This window comes from Lytechinus pictus, chromosome 3, assembly GCF_037042905.1.
Source record: "Lytechinus pictus isolate F3 Inbred chromosome 3, Lp3.0, whole genome shotgun sequence".
In the NCBI taxonomy this organism is placed as follows: Eukaryota; Metazoa; Echinodermata; class Echinoidea; order Temnopleuroida; family Toxopneustidae; genus Lytechinus; species Lytechinus pictus.
The window spans coordinates 17,561,847-17,585,975 of NC_087247.1; the positions used below are offsets into that span (position 1 = coordinate 17,561,847).

Sequence of the window (24,129 nt, forward strand, 5' to 3'; positions counted from 1 at the left end):
TTTTGTAAGTCATGAAAAGGATGAGTAATTGGGGATATTCCTACATTCATAATGCGAGCGCAAAGCGCGAGCAGAATGTTTTTTTTTAATATATATGTATCTGAAACTGGATAGTGATTTTAGCTGCGTATCTGAATAAACATGCGCGCCCGTGTTTCAAATCCAGACCTAAAATCTGGGCATTCTAAATACACATTTTCTCATGAAAATCAATAAAGCGAGCACGACGTGCGAGCTTAAAATATTTGATAATCTCATCTGAAAAAGGGTCAATGCACTTTGTAGGAAATTTGTGAGGTGTATATGGATCGCACTTAACAAATAATAATAATAATAATAACTTAAACTTATATAGCGCTTTTCATGAAATCATATCAAAGCGCTTTACAATGTAGAACATACAAAATATATTAACAAAAGTGAAATTAGAAATCATATAACTAAGAGAGGAAAAAGGACACTGTAAATGGAGCTATGTTGAAAATGCTTTCTTCATGAGGTATGTCTTTAAATTAGAATGAAATGAAGTGATATTTGGGATACAACGGAGGGAAGCTGGAAGAGTGTTCCAAAGACGTGGGGCAGAGCTTGAAAAGGACCTATCACCAAAAAGTTTAGTTTTTGCTTTTTTGACTGTTAAGAAATTTTGATTTGCAGAGCGAAGGGATCTACTGGGAGTATATGCCTGGATTAATTCGGAGAGATATTTTGGAGCATGTCCATGAAGAGATTTGAATGTTAGGAGTAGAATTTTGAATTGTATACGGAATTTAATGGGGAGCCAGTGCAATTGTTTAAGAGTAGGGGTTACATGGTCATGTTTTTTTGTGAGGGAAACTAGACGGGCTGCAGAGTTTTGAATTCTCTGCAGCTTAGAAATATCCTTTTCTGGAATTCCAAGGAGCAGGCTATTGCAACTGTCAAGAAGTGAGCTAATAAATGCATGAATGAGGACTTCAGTGGATGACTTTGAGAGATATTTTCGAATTTTACCAATTTTTCTTAGGGCGAAGGATGCTTTACGACAGATGCTGTTGACATGGGGACGCATTGAAAAGTTTTTATCAAACAAAACACCTAAGTTAGTAACCGTTTTAGAGGGATGTATATGAACATTTGCAATTTGAATTGGAGGTAGCTCAGGGGTATGTCTACGATGGGAAGAGATATGCAGAACTTCCATCTTGTTGTCATTAAGGAGTAGATAGTTCACAGTCATCCAGGAACGAATGGCACCAAGACAATCTTCCAGTTTCTGCAACATTCGGAGAGCTTGTCCAGACTTGAATGAGATATATAATTGTGTGTCATCAGCATATATCATAGACGAGAATCCATAGGAATGAATAAGATCTTCCAACGGTGTCGTGTAGCATGTAAAGAGTACAGGCCCGATAACCGAACCTTGCGGCACCCCCCATTTAAGTAGAGTTGGTTCAGATCGTGAGCCATCAATGATCACCTGTTGATATCGTCCAGTGATGTAAGAGTCAAACCACTTTGCTACAGTCCCAGAGACACCAAATCGTGTTTTCAGCCTGGAAAGAAGAACATCGTGATCAACTGTGTCGAAGGCTGATGTTAGGTCCAAAAGTATGAGAATAGCATCATCTCCGGTATCCAAAGCTTGTAGAATATCATCTTGAACACGAAGTAGCGCCGTTTCCACACTATGATCTTTTCGATATGCAGACTGTCGGGATGCGAGAAGGGAGTTTGCAGTAAGGTATTCAGTAAATTGATTTGAGACAACTCGTTCTATTACCTTACCCAAAAAAGGTAAATTTGAAATTGGTCTGTAGTTCCTTAAACTTTCTGCATCCAGTGACGGTCTCTTTAGGGTGGGAATGACCAAAGCAGATTTGAGCGCCGAAGGGAAGACTCCGCATTCTAGTGAATCGTTGGTAATGTCCGTGATGGCCGGTACCAGGAGCTCGAGACACTGGCTAAGAATTAGCGCTGGAAGAGGATCTAGGTCACATGATTTTATTTTATGTGACCTGATAATCTTTAGTACATCTGCTTGGGAAACTGGCGCAAACTTCTCAAGACGACGATCACAGGTTTCCCCCTCCACAACAACAGAAGAGGAAGAAAATGAAGATCTCAGTTGTTCAATTTTACTGTCAAAAAAACTTTGAGAACTTCTGGGCAATCTCAGCACTTGACTGATGTGATGGCAATGATTTATCAGGCTTTTCAGCAATCATCTTGTCAATCACATGAAACAGTTGTTTGCTGTTGCTAGTGGATATAAGTTCTTGAAGATGCTGACGCTTAAAGTTATTGACAAGTTGGTAATATTCTCTCGTTGCTTCCTTCATGTCATCAGATACAACTGTTCTAGATGAACGCTTGGTCTTTCTCCATCTCCTTTCCCTTGCACGAAGGTCTTGTTTGGCCTTGCGGATTGCGTCGTTGTACCATGGAGCATAAGGACGCACTCTCACTTTCCTTTTCTTGATTGGTGCATGACGATCTAGATTAGAAGCAAGAGAGTCATTGAAAACATGTACCTTCTGGTCAATTTCCATTTCCTCTAGGTTTGTAACTGCTTCGAAGGACTCGATGATATCTAACTTGAATTGATCAATGTCAAGTTCACGTAACATACGGGCATGAATGACATTAGATGTTGGCGATGGTCTCACGAAGGGGAGTGAAAAGATGATTGCAGAATGATCTGATGGCAAAGTCTGGGTTACCACAATGTCCCTAATTGAGTGATCATTATCCCTCATAATTACCAAATCAAGAGTGTGTCCTTTAATATGAGTAGGTTGGGATATACGCTGACTCAAACCCGCTGATTCCAGTAGATCTTTAAAGTTCTTTGCGTCTGCATTTGTGTCACTGTCAACATGTATATTGAAATCACCCAAGATAACCACTTGATTCAGAAGCAAGTTGGCCGATTCAAGAAGTTTTGAGAACTCAATCAGAAAATGTCCAAATGATTGACCACGCAAGCACGATGGTGGTCTATAGATTACAAACAAAGAGAGACTTCTCTGGCTACTCATCTTTCTAGAGCTTGCAGTTACCTCAAGGCATTCAAATGTGTCAAACACATGTGGCTTCTTTTTAGTAGAAAAAGAATTTCGCAAAATTTCACAAAGAGCTAATATTTTTCATTATCATTACTTTGAGTTTTGATATAGAACCGGGGCATTCTAAGGACATTTTGTCATCATTTGGAAATGATGGCTATCTTCCTATTCCTCTTCCTAAGCGCGAGATAAAACTTGTCGATATTTCATTCTGAAAAAAGGGACAATCTAAATATTAAATCAATATTTCTAATAAGCCTAATGAGACCGCGGAATCTGTTAACATTATTGCCAGAAAACTGGACATTACAAGCACTTTTGTAATTATGAATATGATGCATGAGTTACTATATTTTTAACAATTAATGCGACCGCAAATTGCGAGCCGAATTTTTTGAAAAACCGTCATGAACTCACCAATCAAAATGCGAGCGTACAGCGCTAGCTGATATGTTTTGACAAATAGACCTGAAATGGATATTTTAAAAACTTTATGGAATACACGAAAATAATATGTACCTGAAAATCAAATTTTGAGAACGCGCAGTGCGAGCTGAAAATGTTACTATTCGGACCATAAAACTGACATTTTTACAGAGCACTTTTTAAAATTCAATTTGTAAATCAAACAAAATAATGAAAGTTCGATTTCCCAGCTGAAATACGTTTTGTATATTGACTTCAAAACTTGATATTTTAAGCTCCATATTGAGCAAGATATGTAAATCACCTACCAAGCAATGCAAGCGCGAAGCGCGAGCGAAAATTTTTAAATAGTGACATGAAAGATTTTTAAAAATTATTTTCCAAGTTTTCCCCCCATTCATTTTATTTACTCGTCTTCCTTTTTTTCCTCTTCTTTTTTTTCCTCTCTTTTCCCTTCTTTTTTCTCTTTCTTTCCCCTTTTTTTCTTTTTCTTTTGCTCCGCCAATAGGGGGGGGGGGGGGGGGCTCTTGCCCCCTGGATCCTTCTATATTAAAGGGGTACTCCAGGCTGAAAATAATATAACTCGAACAAATAGAATACATTTTGACAAAATATTGAAAATTTCATCAAACTCGGACAGGAAATAAATTATGACATTTTTCAAACTTTGCATTTCTATGAAACAGCTTTTTGCATGTCAATGAATATGCAATGAGCAAGGTGATTATGTCATATCCCCCATATATCATATTTATTCATTATTTTTCCACCAACACCACCACCAACACTACTACTATACTACTATACTACTACTACTACTACTACTACTACTACTACTACTACTACTACTACTACTACTTCTACTACTACTAATACCAATACCAATACTACTACTCCTACTACTAGGAATGAATATGCAATGAGCAAGGTGATTATGTCATATCCCCCATATATCATATTTATTCATTATTTTTCCACCAACACCACCACCAACACTACTACTATACTACTATACTACTACTACTACTACTACTACTACTACTACTACTACTACTACTACTACTACTACTACTACTACTACTACTACTTCTACTACTACTAATACCAATACCAATACTACTACTCCTACTACTACTACTACTACTACTACTACTACTACTACTACTACTACTACTACTACTTCTACTACTACTACTACTACTTCTACTTCTACTACTACTACTACTACTACTACTACTACTACTACTACTACTACTACTACTACTACTACTGCGACTACTGCGACTACTGCTACTACTGCTAACCACTGCTACTACTAGTAGTAGTACTACTACTTTTACTACTACTACTACTACTACTACTACTACTACTACTACTACTACTACTACTACTACTACTACTATTACTACTAATTCTACTACTATTAATAATAATTTTGATTGACGACTGTTTTAATGCATGGAATGTTCATTGCTGCAACGTATTTTGGTACGAGTGAGACATATAAATATGAAATAATTATGATTTAATGTTACGAATAATGAAAGTGGGGGCATGACGATCATCAGCTCACCTATAAATATTCATGCGGCATGCATATGACTGTTTACCCAAATTAGTGCTAAACTTTAACAATTCAAAGTTCGTTATCTTTTATCAGATTTTTAACAAATTTTCAACGTTTTTCTGGGTGAATTTTACCCTCTTTATTAAATATGATTATTTTCAGCCCCGAGAATATACCTGTTATAGCCCGCCTCAAACTACACCATCCGACTACGAAAACAAATTTCATTTTGCATATGAATGTTGCAAGAAGTAGAATTACTTTATTTAAAGTTCGGCATAGCGGTAGAATACTTACAACATAATTCTGTTTTGCTGCAAGCCTTGTGGTCGAAGTAAATTCCAAGTCTCAGTTGATGATGACGTCAATATGATCTTGAATTTATTTTCCTATTATACCTACTCGAATGATCATTCGAGTGACGCAAAATGTGAGCATGTGAAACGCCTATCCAGTCACGTACTTTTTTAAATGTTTTTATTGAATCAACAATCATCATAATGTACATAAAATTGAAAACAATTCGACATAAACAATCAAAAAGAAGGGAAAAAAAGAAAAAAATAGATAATAAGAATACAAACACCGAAATTTAAGCCATCATTTATGAAGTTGAATCTTGGGTTATGTGTGCCCGTGTATTCCGGTGAATGGTAAAACAAGACGCTTTACTTGGTAGAAAATTGTATGTTCATATCCTTATGAATATTATGGTTAGCCTGTAAAAGTAAGAACACATACATTAAGGAGCAAAAGGTTTTCAAGTCATCGCCGGTTTTGAAGAGAACTAAACCGCTCTTGATATCCGGTGAATTAAGCCCTAGCCTTGAATTACGATTACTAAAGAAAATATTATAATACTATAAGTTTTTATGCTTCTCCTAGCACGTCACCATTGAAAATTAACTTTCTTATAAGTTATGGGAAAATTCAAAGACATAGCAGATACAAAAAAAAGAAGGCACCCCCGACAAACCAGTTTAAAAGCATGAACAGTATTGGAGTTGTGGCCTGTGAATATTGTCTCCGTGTATACTAATCAATGAAAGTTTATTGATTCAAATTTAAAGTTGAGTTGTATTATAGAAAGAGATAGCGATGAGGATAATAACAGTTTATTGGAAATTCATGTTGGCATTCCCAACCAGTTTGGTCATCAGAATTCTTACACCACATCAACCACAAATAATATGCCGAAGGGGATATCCTTCTATTCTGAGATGACTAACGCCGCGTTGAATGTCCACGTATAATTTCAAGTGATTATTCTGCCGAAAATGGGCATGTTGGGATAAGAGAGAGTGTATTATGGAGTGTGTATTTGATTTTGACTGAGAGAGACTGGGAAAAGGAGAGAAAGAGAGAGAGAGAGATAGAAAGAGAATCCGAAGGGGGTGGTACAGTGAGTGTATTCAGATCATTCATAAGTTATAACAAAAAATAAAATTGACAGCTCAAATAACTTTTCAATATAAACCTTCCAGTTCCCATATGCCCAAATACTGGAAATTAGCGCAAGAGGCAGGAAAATCGTTGAAAACTATTCTTGAACGCAAATATCTTCTTCCTTTTTTTCAAATATGTCTAGTTTTTTTTTTATTGGGGGAGGGTTTTAGGGTGAGTCCCAATACATACAAAGCATGTGAACGCCATGAAAAGCGTCTGCGACAGGAATTTCCTTAACTCTTTTGGAAGACAAATGTTTTGTTTCCGATTACATATAGTTGAAACCTGAGAAGTGGTTTGTCGAGACTTAAGTCAGAAGTTCAGAATGTATGCCTCCAATTCCGCATACCACTACCCCACTGGCCCACTATACTGAACTACTGGCATGGGCAATAAACAGAAAAGTTTATTCTGCGTCGCGCGTGGGTGTACACGTCGAACTTTGTATAAGGGTTGCTCTACAACAAAAACATATATTAGTGGAGAGTCACCCAAGTTGAACAGGAGTCGGCCCTTGCTTTCGGAATAATATAAGCGTGGTGCGTTTGAAAGATCAACAATAACAGCCTAAAACCGGTACTCAAAAGCACTTCAGCTTCTATTGTGGACGAATACATGCGCTTCGATGTTGTATGTTTGGTTTCTGGATGAGGAACATTATTATTAGCGACCATAATTATGGTCGAACATGAGCTTGTACAGCACGCATTGGATGTAAACGAATTCATCAAATAAAAAGCAGACGACATAGCGAGTTTTTTTATTGAATGTATGCTCTTTTATGGTTTCTTCCAATTCGTTTCCATTTGTCTGCTGTGCCACAAACCATTTCTTCGATGGATAGTAATGAGAACAACAAGGTGTCGTTTGCCAAAGCAGATGAAGTAATCCCCCCTGCAGCCGACAACTACGATGCCGTCGACCGATACGTTTTCGGCAGTATTCGTCGCTCGGTCCGGCAAAGTTCTTTGTCGCACGCCCGTAAGGTATCGGTAGCCAACTCAAGCCAAGGGGCCGGCAACGACATCGAGGAAGAAGGCGAACTGGACGTCGACGATGAGACTTTCGACGAACACGCCGCCATCGCTAAGCATGTAGAAGAGAACGTGGTCGGAAACGAAACGGTGTTCGATGGCCCTTATGGAAACAGAGAGAGTGAGTTTGCAGCTATATTTTTTTGTTTAGATATCATGCGGACTACTTGTAGCTCACTAGGCCCTATCTCTGTTATTTTTGTGGTGGTAATTAATTGTCACGTCAGGGTTTTAATGTATGCGAATAAGTATAGTTGTGTGTCATATTATAATGATGTACTTTTGCTTTATGTAATATATGCGTTGTTCAATGCATGTGTTTAAATAGCTCCATGGAAGAACAGTCGCAGTTTTATTGTTTGGCGCTGGGGGTTCTGTTCTCCTCCACATTTTATATATGATCTGTTAATTTTGAACTTGTATGATTTGAGTGTATATTTAATATGGGATAATGGGAATAAATTAAACAAACATTATTTGATTTCTGGCAAAAGTTATCAAGATGATATTGGAAAAAAATCCGACCATTTCATTATGTAAGTGCCGGAGGTGAAAATTATACGCCTAATAAAAGTGTATCGATCATGATGTATCCGGTTCTGATCAACGTAAGCCGATCGATTTACCACCCTCCCTTAATCTATTATCCCTTTCTGTGCAAAGGTCACCTAATCTTTTCCTCTTCAAACTTCTATGACTTTGTACAAAATGTACAGGAATAATAGAATTAAAGGGATGGTCCGGGCTGAAAATATTTATATATTAATACATAGAGTAGAATTTACTGAGCAAAATGCCGAAAATATCATTGAAATCGGATAACAAATAATAAAGTTATTTAAGTTTAAAATTTAGCAATATTTTGTGAAAACAGTCGTCATGAATATTCATTAGGTGATCTGATGATGTCGCATCTCCACTTTCCGTTTTCTTATGTTATTACATAAAATCATAATTTTTTCATTATTTCATACTTGTGTGAATAATATATCTCCCTTATAATGAAATAAGTTGCAGCAATGAATATCTAATGCACTAAATCAGTTGTCAATCCAATTTTTCTAGTTCTTGGAGGAAAAAATTTGAATAAACCTAATTTCATATAATAAAATACAAAAGAACAAGTGGAGATGTGACATCATCAGCCCACCTAATGAATATTCATGACGACTGTTTTCACAAAATATTGCTAAACTTTAAAATTCAATAACTTTGTTATTTGTTATCCGATTTTGATGAAATTTTCAGCATTTTGCTCAGTGAATTCTACTCTATTTATTAAGCTATACATACTTTCAGCCCGGACCATCCCTTTCAGTAGTTTTAACGGGACGCTGATTATCAAGAAGGATTAATTTAGCCTCTTAACCTCAAACTTGAGTTGTCTAGTCATTGATAACGTGAATTGGATTGGGTTATGCGCCGCAAAGCCGAAGCGTCTTGGAACCCCCCCCCCTCTTTATATCTCCTCCCCTCCCTTTATCCAAGCATCTTCTCTCCCCTTTAGTTTGCTTTGCTAATTTCTATCCAATTCTTCCTTGTGAAGCTTTTCAACTATATTCAACTGCTAATGAAGCCGGGTAATGAAGCTAGCCCGTCTCTTTTCTGGTATAGATAATAGAGTACTAGTATTATCTCTGTTTACAGTAAGATTTTTTCAGTTTTTTCAGTCTTTTCTGGTATAGATAATAGAGTACTAGTATTATCTCTGTTTACAGTCAGTTTTTTCAGATGAAGTTCTAACCTTTGTGATTTTGCATCAGGTTTATTTTTTTTTTTAGCTCTACACCCAAACAGGGTGTCTACAAAACGAAGACCTAAGACCTAAGACCCAAGACCCCATATATATACTACAAAACTAAGACCCAACCAACTACAAAACTAAGACCCTGTGTAATATTCATTTGTATGCAGCCTAGTCTGTACTCCAGACTCAATTATTGAGAAATACTTCAAACCTACAACCTATATCCTATGTACTACAAAACTAAGACCCAACCTAGTCTACAATTGTAGGCCCACATCTGCAGTGTGTGTATCACAGCTGATTCAAGGAGTCTGCATAGCAGACTAGGTCTACTGGAGCTGCAGATCTGAAATGGCTCGCTTCGCTCGCCCTTTCAGGCTGGTTTGCTTCGCAAACCAGCTGCAGATCCCACTTCACGAGCCATTCAGAGTCTGCATAGCAGACTAGACTCAACCAACTACAAAACTAAGACCCTGTGTAATATTCATTTGTATGCAGCCTAGTCTGTACTCCAGACCCTTTTATTGAGAAACACCGACTTCAAACCTACCACCTCTATCCCATGTATTCGAGACAAAACTAAGACCCAACCAACTACAAAACTAAGACCCTGTGTAATATTCATTTGTATGCAGCCTAGTCTGTACTCCAGACTCAGTTATTGTTTTGTAGTTTTATATCAAGTGCAGGATATAGGTGGTAGCTTTGAAGTTTTTCTCAATAATTGGGTCTGGAGTATAGACTAGGCTGTATACCAATGAATATTACACAGGTTACACAGGGTGTGTAATGAATATTACACACGCCCACAACTGGGCGTTGTGGCGTGCGCCTGTAATTTAAGCTATGTGGGGGAAGTTACAAATTGATGCAGAGGTTCGAGGTTCGAACCCTGGTCACGTCTTTCGGATGGTGACGTTAAAGGTCGGTCACTGATCTGTACACTATTCTGATCAGTGCTTTTTCTTCAGTGAACGTGATTGCGATTGGAATAGTTAGTCATTGTATCCCAATAATCACTTCAGTTATTATGTTTTATTCAGATCATTGTTCGCAAACAAATGAATGTACTCTTACTCGTGTTTGCCTGCGTGCCATATGAAGTTAACCTTACCATATAGATGTTTGGTCCACCTCTTCTCCACCCTACTCTCCCCTCTCCGACTCGCATTCTCATCTTGATGATAAGTCTGAAACAGAATATGTACCCGGGGTTATACATTCTTGACCCCGCGCTCCAAGCTGGTCAGAAAAGGCATAAACTTAGCATGATATAAATTTATATCTTCCATGGTACGTCCAAGGCTGTATCCATGGAGCATGAAGTTTTTATGCAGACCATGCAGACTCCTTGTTAGTACCGTAATAAAGTTCAGTTATCTGTTTCGTATTAATTTCAGTTGTTGTACCATGGTGTTATTATCCATGGCTGTATACAGTGAAACTATTTTGTACGCTTGATTATTTTCTTTACGCGCATTCTCTCTTCACATTTTCTATCTCCCACTGCCTCTCTAGCTATATTCTCTTTCACATTGCTCTCTCAAGAGTCAAAATCGTCTCCCATTCTTTACAATTCTCCTTCTTGTGGCTCTAATTTGCAATACGGTTTATATGAATTTCAGTTCATTACCCCCCCCCCCCCATTTGCCAAATTGATAATAACCTCTTCAACGTGACAAAAACACAGATAAATGATCATAAACCACTTCTTGTCTTGTCATTGACTTGAGATTGTCAGAATATGCTTGCTTTTCTCTTCCAAGTTCAAATAAACTTATGGAGTGTAAACTTCCATATAATTATTTATTTACCGACTGTACGTGCTTGCATTCCATCCTTTAAGAAAAAATATACCTCTTTGTTACTATGACAAAGAAAATTGGAACAAGGTAATGTGTGGGCCTGGAGAGTTCATACTGACACAGTCTTGTTATTATGTACGATGGTTGTAATAATATGCGATAACACAATATTCATGGAAATGTTAAATATCTAAAGACATTATTGGGAGTTATACCGACTGATATATCATGGCAGTTGAGTGACCTCACCTGACCATATATCATTATTTACCCTTCTTTTGTAACCAGTTGCACTGATACAAGTGAAGTGTGGATGGTTGGGGCGTGTACATGTGGCAGATGCACACTTTTCGCCAAAATTGTATATAGAAGTAAAAGATTTCCCCCTTATGAATGACAGTGGTCCCGGCACATTTTGAAGGGATGCAAAATATGAAATTTCGCCAAGATCGACCGGAGTGCTTGAGTCTTTCTCTTTGGATTTGGATATAACTTTCTGTGCCCCTATGGAAAATAAAATCCTAATACCCGCCCTTGTTCACACCACCAGTGCTCTAACAACCCCTTATGATTACCTTTTCGCAAATTCTTAAATTACGGCGCGTTCGCTTGATTTTTTTACAAACAATTTCATTAAATCGTTGTTTCACTATTACCTTATCGCTATGTATTTCTGCAAAGTGTGTGTAAATCAATCACTTTGAGAGAAACATCATCAACTCACTTCACAACTTCAACGGATTGATCACTTCCGAAGACCTCCAATTTTTTCCGGAGAATACCGATATGAACATGATGAATGTCGTGAGGTCGATGTTATCAATACTTGATATGAACTCTCGATGCTACAGTACAGGAATACATGAATCTTAGGTGAAAAGGTTAATTTGGGAGTAAAACTGACTAAACGCAATTTATAAGAATATGCTACCAATCTGAAATTCAGACAATCCAGAACTATTTTTTAGTATTTACTGAGAGTAAATTTCCATTAGTAAGCGATGCACAGACCGGTACTGACATGAAAATGATATACGGTACGTTTTAGTTGTTATTTTCAATGACATCGACATAAATAAGAGAAATGGCTCCTTTGTACGAATGTGTTTGGATATATGAATAGAGCCGGTGCGATCACTTTTTCCCCTTCAAATTTACTAGATCATGTTCGCGTGACTTTACTTCGGATCTAAATCGTAAAGTGTTTGTATTTAAGGCAGATGTTTCAATGCAAACTTTGTTAATAGATAATCAGTGAATGTAAATTTAAGTGTTAATCTATGTACGGCCACCTTTACACTACTATTCAAAACTTGACCCATCTCCATGTCTATGTCATGGCTTTCAAATCAGTTCATTCCGGATCCCCTGTCCTTTCGCTATCCATTGGTGATTCCATTCTATTTCCGGATGTTGGTGTATTAGGGGAAGCACTGGCGTACAGATGGGGGGGGGGGGGGGGGGGGGCTTGTGGGCACAGATCCCCAAAATTTCACAACTAATAAAAAAAAAGGAAAATGGACGAAAAGTACAGGAAAAGGGGTATAATAAATATGTGATTATGATTTCCTGAATATTATAAATCTATCACAAAATATGTTTTGTATCAAACTGATTAACATTTTGCCAGCTCGCTTCGCTCTCTTGCACCTTTTAAAAGATTGTCCAATACGCCACTTCTGACCCCCCTTTTTAAAACTCATTACGCCAATAGGGAAAGGGGAGGACATCTGATCCTCCACCAAGAAGTCACAAAAAAGTATGTTCTTTAATTGTTTTCTTGCAATGTCTTTTTTGTGTTAGATCGACAACAAATTCAAATTTTTGTCTTATTATTCCTCTACATACAAAAAGAAATTGAATCAATGATATCATGTTCGAATTAAATGATTATATATTTTTTTATTAATTACATTATTATGTGGGCAATTAGCTGTTGACGTTACTTTTATGATAACGTGAATGTGTGGTAAAGCGTAGAGATGCTTTATCTGTTATACGTCATTATAATCACTTTCTATATTCTTTCTCTTTTCCCCTTCCTTTTAACAGTTGTCTACTGCGACTATACGGCTTCGGGAAGGTATGTAATTTCTCCAATAAAGAAAAATATATTTTTTAAAATCATTGATTTATTTTTCCAAGCGGATTAGAATTAGGATATACGCACCCATCCTGAAATCCGCAATGCCTCTTATTATACACGATCAACATGTCCACGTCGGCTGAGCTGTTTATTATATTAAGTCACTCACTATGGGAGTTTTCGTAACTGCAACGGAGACGGATTCAAGAACACAGTAAATCTATTAAAAATGTCCGTCACATGACAATGAACTGCTGGTATTTCTTTTGTCGAATATTGGTAAACAAGAACAGCAGTTTCGTCCTAAGTTTCGGAGCTGACGAAAAATTGCAAATATGTTTTTTTTTAATCATCCAGGATTCAGGACGAAACTGTTGTTTTGATTCACCAAATTTCAACAAAGGCTTCTTGTTTGTCCTTTGTCATGAAAGGCAATTGACAACTAATTTTCCATGTTCTCGAAGACGTCATTCGTCGTTAAAGCGATAACCCCGTATTAATTTTATTATTAACAAGGCATATCCAAAGTACAGACTGTCGAATTATTTCTTTCAAAGAAAGATTTTGTTCAAAACCAATCATTAACAAGAACATAGTTTTTTTAAGGTGTTAAAAGGAATGTTATTGACAATAATTAATAATAATGATAATAATAATAATGAATTTCAGCTTTCAATTTGAAAGTTGGACATTGAATTATTATACTTAGTATATATTATTATAAGTAATGATGTCATGAATGAACACAAAGCTCTCATTATTTTATCGGCAATTTATAGATTATAAATAGGTTTATTCAAGTTTTCGTAAATCTTGAAGTAAAATGGTACCAAGACGCACTTTATAAATTAGAAAACGCAGGCCGGCTCTGAAATTGGAAACTTTAAAAATGTTCCTCTATAAATCTTTGTAAGCATGACTTGAGACGTAATGCAAAATAAGTGCCTCTAGCTCTTGATTTAATCTAAAACTAAGTCATGCCTCTGTACTGTACAATTAACCTGATTTTATATTCACAAATTCCATTTTAACTGATAGCAAATACCGTATAAAGCACCTTCGAACATATTATTTGCTTATAAAGTAATTTCTCTGTCGTGAATTTGTTTTAGTTAGTCAAAAAATAGTTTATTTTGTAATAAGTTCCTAGTTGATCAATGCACAACTTACTTTCAAGATCCCTGCATGCTGCTAGGGCAACGTACACTTTTGTGCTCTTATATGGCCCGCTATTTAAATAGTGACCGGATTAAACCCCCATTACTCAATTCTATTTGTATTTCTCTTTCTTAGTATTGTATATCTTTGTCTAGCACACGCCCGGTATACTTCACAACACGGTCTACTGTGTGGAATTCCTTAAAAATAATCTTTGGTCTTGGGTTAACAGTGCTCGGCTAGGTTACCCAGAAACGACCTTATATCCGGCAAGACTGTGCTCTGGTTTATCATTTTCAATTGAAAAGTAAACATTGGTTGCCAAAGTTCCGCCCGTTCCGACATGAAATCATAAAAATCATTGGAATAAAACGTATTAAAAAACAACAAGTACGTTAGAAATGTTGTGGCGGTCATATAATGACGTTCTGGTTGTAAGTAAGCTTCGTTCTCGCGCAAGTTCAGCCTGATCTACTTTGCAATCTTCCCATTTTTATTCTCCACTGCATAATGATTATGTTGGAATATGAACCAGCAGCCCCAATAGCACCATCCCAAGTCCTCAACTATCCATAGTCGACCAAATTCATAACCCATAATGCAACTCTGAGCAGTGTAGTCTTTCAAAATAGGCCCTCTTGAATCATGTGAATGATGAAACACTGATTCACTCACTACCTGATACATTCATATCTCAGAAATAGTTTTTTTCCTCTCCGAATATTTTAGTTTCTCTATTATTTCTGTATTATTGATAGTTATAGTTCAAAGAGTTATATTCTAAGACTTATTTTTCATAAGACACAGTCAATGATAGACCATGCAGAGTGTTGGACAGTTCGCTTCTTGATTAAAATCCAGAAGTAAATTTGTAAGAGGGCTTGTTGCAGTGATCGATATTTATTTTCCCGGTGAATCCGTTTATAGAAAAAAAGGAGCAGTAAATTTTTTTTTTTTTTTGGGGGGGGGAACAAAGTAATGCACATGAAATATGTCCCTTTCTCGATGGACAAGCTGGCAAGTTTCATGTGAAATGATTTTCAATTGATATATTTCATGTAACTCACTGTAAACATGTTTTTGCTCTAGGGGTAATTATTTCATATGTATAATTTACTTCTCATATAATTTTTAATGATCTGGCGGATTATGAAAATTATCGTCTCTAAAATCGACAAACTTATTACCAAATAACTGCTATCGAAAAAATTCGGAATGGTTGCTTCGTTATTATAGAATAGACCTATTTCTTTCACATTCTTTTTCAGGGCAGTCAAATTCATCGAAGACTACATCACGGAACATGTCCAGCCCCTGTATGCCAACACCCACACAACTACTGGCCTAATGGCTAGACAGACAACCAAATTCAGGAAAGAAGCAAGGTAGGGCCTATTTACTGGTTCTGAAATTAGATTTTAGAATGGAAAATTGCAACGGTATGAAATCGTAGCATATGCCATGTTTTTTTTAATGAGTATGGTAATGCACTACATAGTGATGTTACAATGTTTTTTTTAATCTCAATGATCATGATGATAATTATTGTTGTATATATAGTTCGAGCCCTGCAAACTGTGCCCTTCACAAATCCAGCATATGTATTTGATATTAAAACTACGTATTTTTTTTATATTAAAAACGGGTTGAGTGGTCCAGTGGATGGAGCATTGGACTCATAATCGCAAGGTTGTGAGTTCGAATCCCCACTCTGCCATTGTCTCCAATTTGATAAAAAGGCCCGATAGTAATATCTGTCGTCTAGTACATGTATAAGGTCAGCCACTATGACTGATTAACCTAGACATAAATTATTGTTTCCTATAGGTAATTGGATATATACCAGCTTAGCGTTTACCAGCAAAAAGCTGTCCTGCCGAGTTCCTACGGGAGTTATCATAAGCAGAAACAAACACTAAAACCTACACAAATTTTAGTTGAATACACGGATGAAACGGGCATAACTGAATACTAATAAATCGGATGTAAAATCAAATAAAGTTATGATAACAGCATTCCGAACTTCCACATATTTTCACAAAATATTGATATCCTTATTAGTATATTTGAATTAGGGAAATATCGAGTACTGAATATACTTAAATTTTGGCGATCGTGACCAAATCGTGAAAACAACAGCTCGGGACATTGCTGATCCGAAATCTTGAGAATATCTGTACGCGAAAATAATTGGCTTTTACAGATACCAGTAATGTATTATATTGTATCATGTTTATTTTTTGTTTGATATTCCTGCCTTTCCACTGCATTCTCAATCTTTATCAAAGGCACCAGTTCGGCAGATCGTAAACTGGTTGTTGTAAATTAGGGAGTATCAACACAATAAAAGATTAACCGATTGACGATGTGCATTGATTCAGAAATCGCTTGAGCTTTTAAATTTGGAAACCACAGGTCCCATTATTCTTCTTGAATGTAGTATTGTACTGTTCAGGCAGGAGGCAAGGATGGATGAACGCCCATTGTAGTGAGTGGTATAAGAGAGAAAAAACAGGAAAAACAAGATAAAGTGGCATGGCAAAGAGGTCTTGGTTATGTACCAGAGCTTCTGTCTAGGTCAGGGGTTCTCAATAGGTGGCGCGCGCGCCACTTGTGGCGCACCGAGCCTTGCGGAGTGGCGCTTGGGAGCCGGTATAAAAAATAAAGGAAAAATATGGGAGAAAAAATTTATCTACCAGTAACCTGGCAATAAGGTTTTGGTGATCATTTTAATACAAAGAGAAAACAAAAACTCTTTACTTGACACTTAATTGCTAATTGATTTCCTCAAATTTTGTCCAATTTAGCACTCGATAACCCCTAATATGGAGGATCGATGGTGTTCTCCTTTTTATTTATTCTACGCTGTACAAAGTTTTTGTGCCGCACAAGTGATTTGAAAACCCCGTTTGTAGGATTTCTATTTCAACGGCGAGAAATTTTGCATTTCCAGAGTATACGTTTTGGTTAAGAGTTAAACATCAAATGATATGATATTCAAAGAACATCCTGATCATAAAAGATTATGAATTTGGGACATAACAAGCAGAAACATTGTTTCTGAAGCCGATTAAAATCCGATGTAAAAGTGAAATAAATGTATGCTCAGATGCATTGTCTGCCGTGATTGCCTGCATGCACTCTTGCTTAACATGAACTGAATGAACGATACTGCACGTGAGTTATAGAGAGAGAGGGGCAGTTGGGGCGTTAGTGCAGCTAGTGCAACGCCTAATTTTCAGCCCTTGCAAAATCGGGGAACGTAGCTTCAACCACTGGCGTACAGATGGGGGTGGCGATTGGGGGGCCCAAGTGTTTCATGGCCAAGAAAAAAAAAGAAAGGGAAAGAAAAGAAAAGGAAAGGGAAAGAGTGGAATATTGTATTATTTTCTTAATATTATGTCAAAATATAGATATTTGTATTGCAAAGTTCAATATTTTTGCTTCAGCTGCCATATCTAGCCCCCTCATTTTTTTTTTTACTCATTACGCCACTTGCTTCAGCCAATATATCTGGGGAAGAACAGTCTGAACTAGTGATATCATTGGTATGTTGTGAAAAAGTCACTGGTCATTTTTCTTTTGATATTGATATTGTGTAGTTTGTTGGCATTTGTATTTCTTCTGTTGATATTAATTAGAGCCCCTCTGGGCAATTTAAAAGGCCTCATATTCCAAAACGTCTGGGGGCTCTGCCCCCTCGACCCCCACCAGGGGCCTCTGAACCCCTCCGCTGATACATTGCTGGTTTGCGCAATGGACAGTGGAGCATTACAGATTCTCAACATGAAATGTGGCGCTTCAAAAAAAGTAATTGAGAATGGCTGGTCTAGGTAGATGTTAATAAGGGGACATCCCGATAGACCGCGGGTCCGATAGACCGCGGGTCCGATAGTCCGCGGGTCCGATAGACCGCGGGTCCGATAGACCGCGGGTCCGATAGTCCGCAGTGTGTGTAAAATTATGATCAGATATATCAAATGTCATCGAGAGGTCCAAAGATCAAATGATACGAGACCATGGGGTTCTATCAGGTGCGGATCCATGGGGGGCCGAGGGGGAACTGCCTCACCCCCACCCCCAGCTCAAAAAAAGAGGGGGGAAGAGGGGAAAAGGGAGAGGATAAAAAGAGAGAGAGGAAGATGGGAAAAAAGAGAATAGAAAAGAGAGTAAGAGGGAGAAAGGAAGAGAAGAAAAAAAGAGAAGAAAAAGGGGGAAAGGAAAGACAAAGAAAAAGGGAGAAGAAAAGGGGGAAAGAGAAGAGAAAAAAAGAGAGGAGGGAAAATGAAGAGAAGAAAAGAAAGGAGAAAGGAAAAGGAGGAAAAAGAAGAAGAAAAAAAAGAAGAAGGAAGAGAAGAATATTTAAATAGAGAGGAAGATGGGAAGAAAGATAAGAACAAAAGAGAGAGAGAGAGAGGAAGAAGGGAAAAGAAGAGAAGAAAAAGAGAGAGGGGGAAGGAGAGGGAGAGAAGAAAAAAAAATGAAAAGAGAAAAAGGGGGAAAGGAAAGAAAAAGAAAATGGGGGAGAGATAAAAAAGAGGAAGAGGGAAAAGAAATGAGAAAAAAAAGGGGAAGGAAGAGAATAATATTTGAAAAGAGAGGAAGATGGGAAGAAAGATAAGAAAAGAGAGAGAGAGGGGAATAGAGGAAAAGAGAAGAAAAAAGAGAGAGTAAGGGGGAAGGAAGAGAAGGAAAAAGAGAAAAGAGAGAGGAAAAGAGAGAAAGAAAAGACGGGAAAAAAGAGAAGAAAAGTGGGAAAGAAAAGATGGGGGAAAGAGAAGAAAAGGGAGAAAGGAAGACAAGAAAAAAGAGAAGAAAAGGTGAAAATAAAGAGAAGCTTAAAAGAGAGAGAGAGGAGGAAGGAAAAGAAGAGAAGAAGAAAATGGGAGAGGAAGAGGAGGAAAGAAAGAGAGAAAGAAAGAGAAAGGAAGGGGAATGAGGATAAGAGAAAGAAAAAAAAAAGAAAAAAAGGAAAAGGGAAACGAAAGAGAGAGATGTTGACCCGGACGCCGATTTGATAGTCGAACTAGGCGGCGCCAAAATGACATTCGAACTATGGGGTGCCGAACTGATGTTTGAACGGGGAGGGGGGCGCCAAATTGATGTTCGAACTGTGGGAGCGCCGAATTGAGGTTCGATCTAGCGGGGCACCAAATTGATGTTTGAACCAGGGGAGCGCCAATTTGAATTTTGACCATAATGCGACAAATACATGTTTCAGAGGGGGGGGGGGGGGGGGGGGCAAAGTATTATTTCACATGGGGGCGCCAAGTTAATGTTCATGCAAATTCATTTTTGACCGGGGGCGCAACATTGCTCGAATTGCCTGTTTATAGTGAAATATATGTCCTGCCCAAAAAGCTTAAATTAATGCGGGTGAATTAAAATATCCCGTTTTTACGATAATAGACAAAACAATGTTTTCGAGTTTTAAGTTTGTTTAGCGAGATAGATATCCTGTTCAGGGTCACAAAAAGGGTTATTATCAAATTCAGCTCGCGCTACGCGCTCGCAATATTTCATCAATGAGGTATGCATCAATCCTACATGTAAGTGTTAGTGTTTTTCAAGTCAACATATAGGCCGATTCAAGGGGCAAAGATTTTGCCCCCCCCCCTCATGGTGGCGCAAAAATGGGGTAAGAAACAGAAAAAAGAAGAGAAAAAGGACAAGCAATTAGAATAGGAATTATACCTTAGTCCTTCTTAAGTCAGTATATAAAAAAATTGAGCTCGCGCTTCGCGCTGGCATCAATAAATTGTTTAGTTATATACGCATCCCGACCTCACAGTTTTTTTATGCGAACGAGAAGCGCAAGCTGAAAATATTTGATATTCTAACCTGACAACTGAAAATGTACTTTTCATTTCATCATTATAAAAATTTTCAGCTAGCGCTTCGCGCTCGCATTTTCTTAATAGATATGCATCGTGTTCATCATTACAACTACTAACAAAGGCGAATCCAGGGGGCCCGAGGGCCCCTCCCCCTATTGACGGAGCAAATAAATTGGGAAAAACGGGAAAAGAAAGAAAAAAAGAAGGGAAAAGATAGGAGAAAAAAAGAAGACGAAACATAAAAGGAGGAAGACGAGTGAATAAAATAAGGTCAGGAGAAGACTTGGAAAATAATTTTTGAAAATATTTAATGTCACTATATTAAAATTTTGCTCGTGCATCACGCTCGCATTGCCTGTTCGATGAAATACATATCTCGGTCAATATAGGCTGATATATAGTTCAAAATATCAAGTTTTGAAGTCAATATACAAAACATAATTCAGCTCGGACATCGATCTTTCATTTTTTTTTTTTTGCCAATTTATTTTTTTAAGTTCTCTGGAAAATGTCCGTTTTATGGTGTGAATCAACATTTGCATCATTTTGTGCGCTCGCATTATTTGCTATGTAGGCCTACCTATTGCCTTTTTGTATTTCATATAAGATTATCTAAATATTCCTTTTCAGGTGTCTCGATTTAAAAAAAAAAATGAAAGCCTATGCTAACGCTGTGCTCTCGCATTTTGGTGAGTTATGTACACCTATATATTAATTCTATAACAAACTACTTAAATTCCCCCCATTTAAAAATTTCGGATCGCGATTTGCGCTCGCGTTATTTGCTAAAAATATATCAACCAATGAATCCTATTCATGATTATGAAAATACTTAAAATTTCCAGTTTTCAGGCCTCATATACAGTCAACAAATTTCACACACTCATTAGGCTTATTAAATTAATAAATATGAAATAAAATTTTTATGAATTCATAATAACTAAATTGTCCCTTTTTCATAAATAAATATCGACACGTTTTAGGAAAAGAAATAGAAGATAGCCATCATTCTTATATGATGACAAAATATTCTTAGGCCTAAAATGTCTCGATCCTAGGTTAAAATAATAATACAATATCAGCTCACGCTTCGCGCTCGCATCATTTATTTAGTGCTATCCACATCGACGTCACAATTTCCCTATATACACAGTGCTGTAAATAGTGCTCAAATTGACTCATTTCATATCAGAATTTCAAATATTATTTTCAACTCGCGCTCTGCGCTCGCATTATTGATTTTCATGATGAAAAATGAAATGTATTCAGAAGCAGATTCTGTCTAACTCTAAAACACGCGCACGCATGTTTTTTTAGATACGCAGCTTGATCTTATTCAAAACGTACTAAAATTATCCAGTTTCAGATCAGAATATCAAAAATTTTCTGCTCGCGCTTTGCGCTTGCTTTATGAAGACACCAAAAATTACCCATCCTTTTTGATGATTGACAAAACATGACTCGAGTGTCCGTTGGGGGGTTTGAAATCTCTTCTTTTTAGGTTGGAATATCAAAAATGTTCAGCTCGCGCTTCGCGCACACTTTATTTAATTCTTGAAATATGTATCGTCTTAATGGCTAACTGCAAAACGTCCTTAACAGGTGCCTTTTCGACTAGGCCAGAATGCATATTTAAAGGTCAAGTCCACCCAAAAAATGTTGATTTGAATAAATAGAGAAAAATCAAACATGAATAACGCTGAAAACTTCATCAAAATCGGTTGTAAAATAAGTTATGACATTTTAAAGTTTCGCTTATTTTTCAAAAAAAAAAAAGTTCTATGCTCGACTCAGTGATATGCAAATGAGAGAGTCGATGATGTCACTCACTCACTATTTCTTTTGTTTTTTATTGTTTGAATAATACAATATTTCAATTTTTATGAATTCGACAATTAGGACCCCCTTGCTTGAACCACAAAATGTTAAAATAATTGAATTACATGTGTTCAGGGAGGAATGAAACGTTGTTTCACATGACAATGACGAGAAAATCAAAACATTTCATATTTCACATAATAAAATACAAAAGAAATAGTGAGTGGGTGATGTCATCGGTCCCCTCATTTGCATACCGACCAGGATGTGCATATAAATGTTTTGAAAAATTAAGCAAAAATTAAAAATGTTATAACTTTCTTATTTTACATTCGATTTTGATGAAATTTTTAGTGTTATGTTTGTTTAATTTTTCACTTTCTATTCAAAGCAACTTTTTGTTGGGGTGGACTTGTCCTTTAACACTTCTGATCGCGCTTCGCGCTCATGGTAATTATCTAGTTACATAACGCGTTCTGTTCAGGTTCACAAACATTGCCCAGAATTTTCAAATTTCAGGACAAAATACATGAAATTTCATTTTTTTTTTGGTTGCATAGGGCTTATGAGATTATTACACATTATTTTATGTTGTTTATAAAGTAAAGCTAGGAAATGAATGTTAGGACATGGGCGTTTTGCCCCCCCCCAAGAAAAATTAAATAAATAAAAGAAAAAAGAAGCACGACCAAGAAAAAAAAGAGAGAAAAGTAAAGGGATTAGGATGAAATATATTATTTTCCAAATATTATGTCAAAATCTATCACAACCTTGTATTTTTGTCATAAAAATGTCAGCATATTTGCTTGCTCGCTTCGCTCACTGGAAACTTCTTATTAATTTTATGCGATACGCCATATCGAGCCCCCTCAAAATTGTTTGCTCATTACGCCACTGAAACAACCCCTTCAAAGAAACCAAACAAAAAAATCAACATTGAGCGGCCGATCGGGGAAAATATGGGTGAAAAATTCGCCCCCCTCCTTATTTGCGGAAGCTGGGTCCGCCCCGGAATTAGGCTTTCAGGATAAAATACATGAAAAAAAAAAAATCAGATCACGCTTCGCGTTCTCATTATTTTTTTAGGCCTTGTGAAATACCTCAATGTGTTATCTTGGTGCCCTCTACAAAAGTTCAACAAGACCCCCCACCCCCAGTGTACCCATGCTGAATACATACGCCACTAATGAGGAGAATGAGTCGATTTCTTCGAAATTGCATTATTCCCAAGAAGCTATCATTAATATTATTGAAGGCTATTCTAAAACAACCAGTAAAGAAACTACAGCTCCCGTTTACACACAATATTCTAGTAGGGCCTACTCTGGTGAGAAGTTAAACCAAATTGAAACCCCCAAAAATCGCTCGCGCTTCGCGCTCCCATTGATATTTCATTATTATATTCATGGATTTTTTAAGAACACATTAAAAGGGTGGTCTTTAATTGCCTTTTTTTAATGTGATTATAAGATAATTCAAAATCCATTTAAGGCACTTAAGTTAGCTGGGAGGGAGTGGGCGCAATTTTTGGAAAAGTACGCATGGGCGCCAAGAATCAGGTCAAATTTGGGCCCCCCTTCTCACGAAATCCTGGATCCGAGCCTGGGTTCTATAACAATTACCAAATTAGGGCAATCATCCCCTGACAACTACTTCAAGGAAAATATGATCCCCATATTTTTACCGCCGGGGACTAGCTGTTACCCCCAGAAATTTACCCTCGAGACAATTACCCCGGATAATCACCCTTAGTACGGAGCCTTTAAAATGCCATCGGCGTGACGACATGGCGTGATACTTTATCTTGCCATGTATAATTAATAAGCTTATTATTTCGACTTGGCGATATATTCTATCTTGTCAAGTCAATATGTCGACATGGCGAGATCTGAAGTGTACAAGTCCCGGCGAGAATCCCGATATATCGCCATGTTGACATATAACTTGTTACAAGTCGACTTGGCAAGATAAAATATCTCACCATGTTGACGTATAACTTTATATATGTGGACTTGGCAGGATAACGTATCTCGCCATGCGGACATAATAAGCTTATTTAGTCGACATGGCAAGATAAAGTATCTCGCCATGTCGTCAAGTCAATGTCATTTGAAAGGCTCCGTACTAGGGGTAATTGGCGTCTAGAGGGTAAATT

The 24,129-nt window shown here is 37.1% G+C and overlaps 1 protein-coding gene across 1 annotated transcript; it reads left to right on the forward strand.

The window, feature by feature from the left end:
- Positions 1-6,933: 6,933 nt before the first annotated feature.
- LOC135153544 (uncharacterized) lies at positions 6,934-17,644 on the forward strand. The gene is made up of 3 exons (XM_064096539.1): positions 6,934-7,644; positions 13,128-13,158; positions 15,588-17,644. Exons 1-3 carry the CDS (start codon positions 7,257-7,259, stop codon positions 15,706-15,708), a joined length of 540 nt encoding a protein of 179 aa, XP_063952609.1. The 5' UTR covers positions 6,934-7,256; the 3' UTR covers positions 15,709-17,644.
- The last annotated feature ends 6,485 nt before the right edge of the window (positions 17,645-24,129 follow it).

Coding starts and splice junctions, on each gene's coding strand:
- LOC135153544 (XM_064096539.1), top strand. CDS start 7,257: ATGTATGCTCTTTTATGGTTTCTTCCAATTCGTTTCCATTTGTCTGCT. Junction 7,645..13,127: donor CCCTTATGGAAACAGAGAGA/GTGAGTTTGCAG, acceptor TCCTTTTAACAG/TTGTCTACTGCGACTATACG. Junction 13,159..15,587: donor GACTATACGGCTTCGGGAAG/GTATGTAATTTC, acceptor ATTCTTTTTCAG/GGCAGTCAAATTCATCGAAG.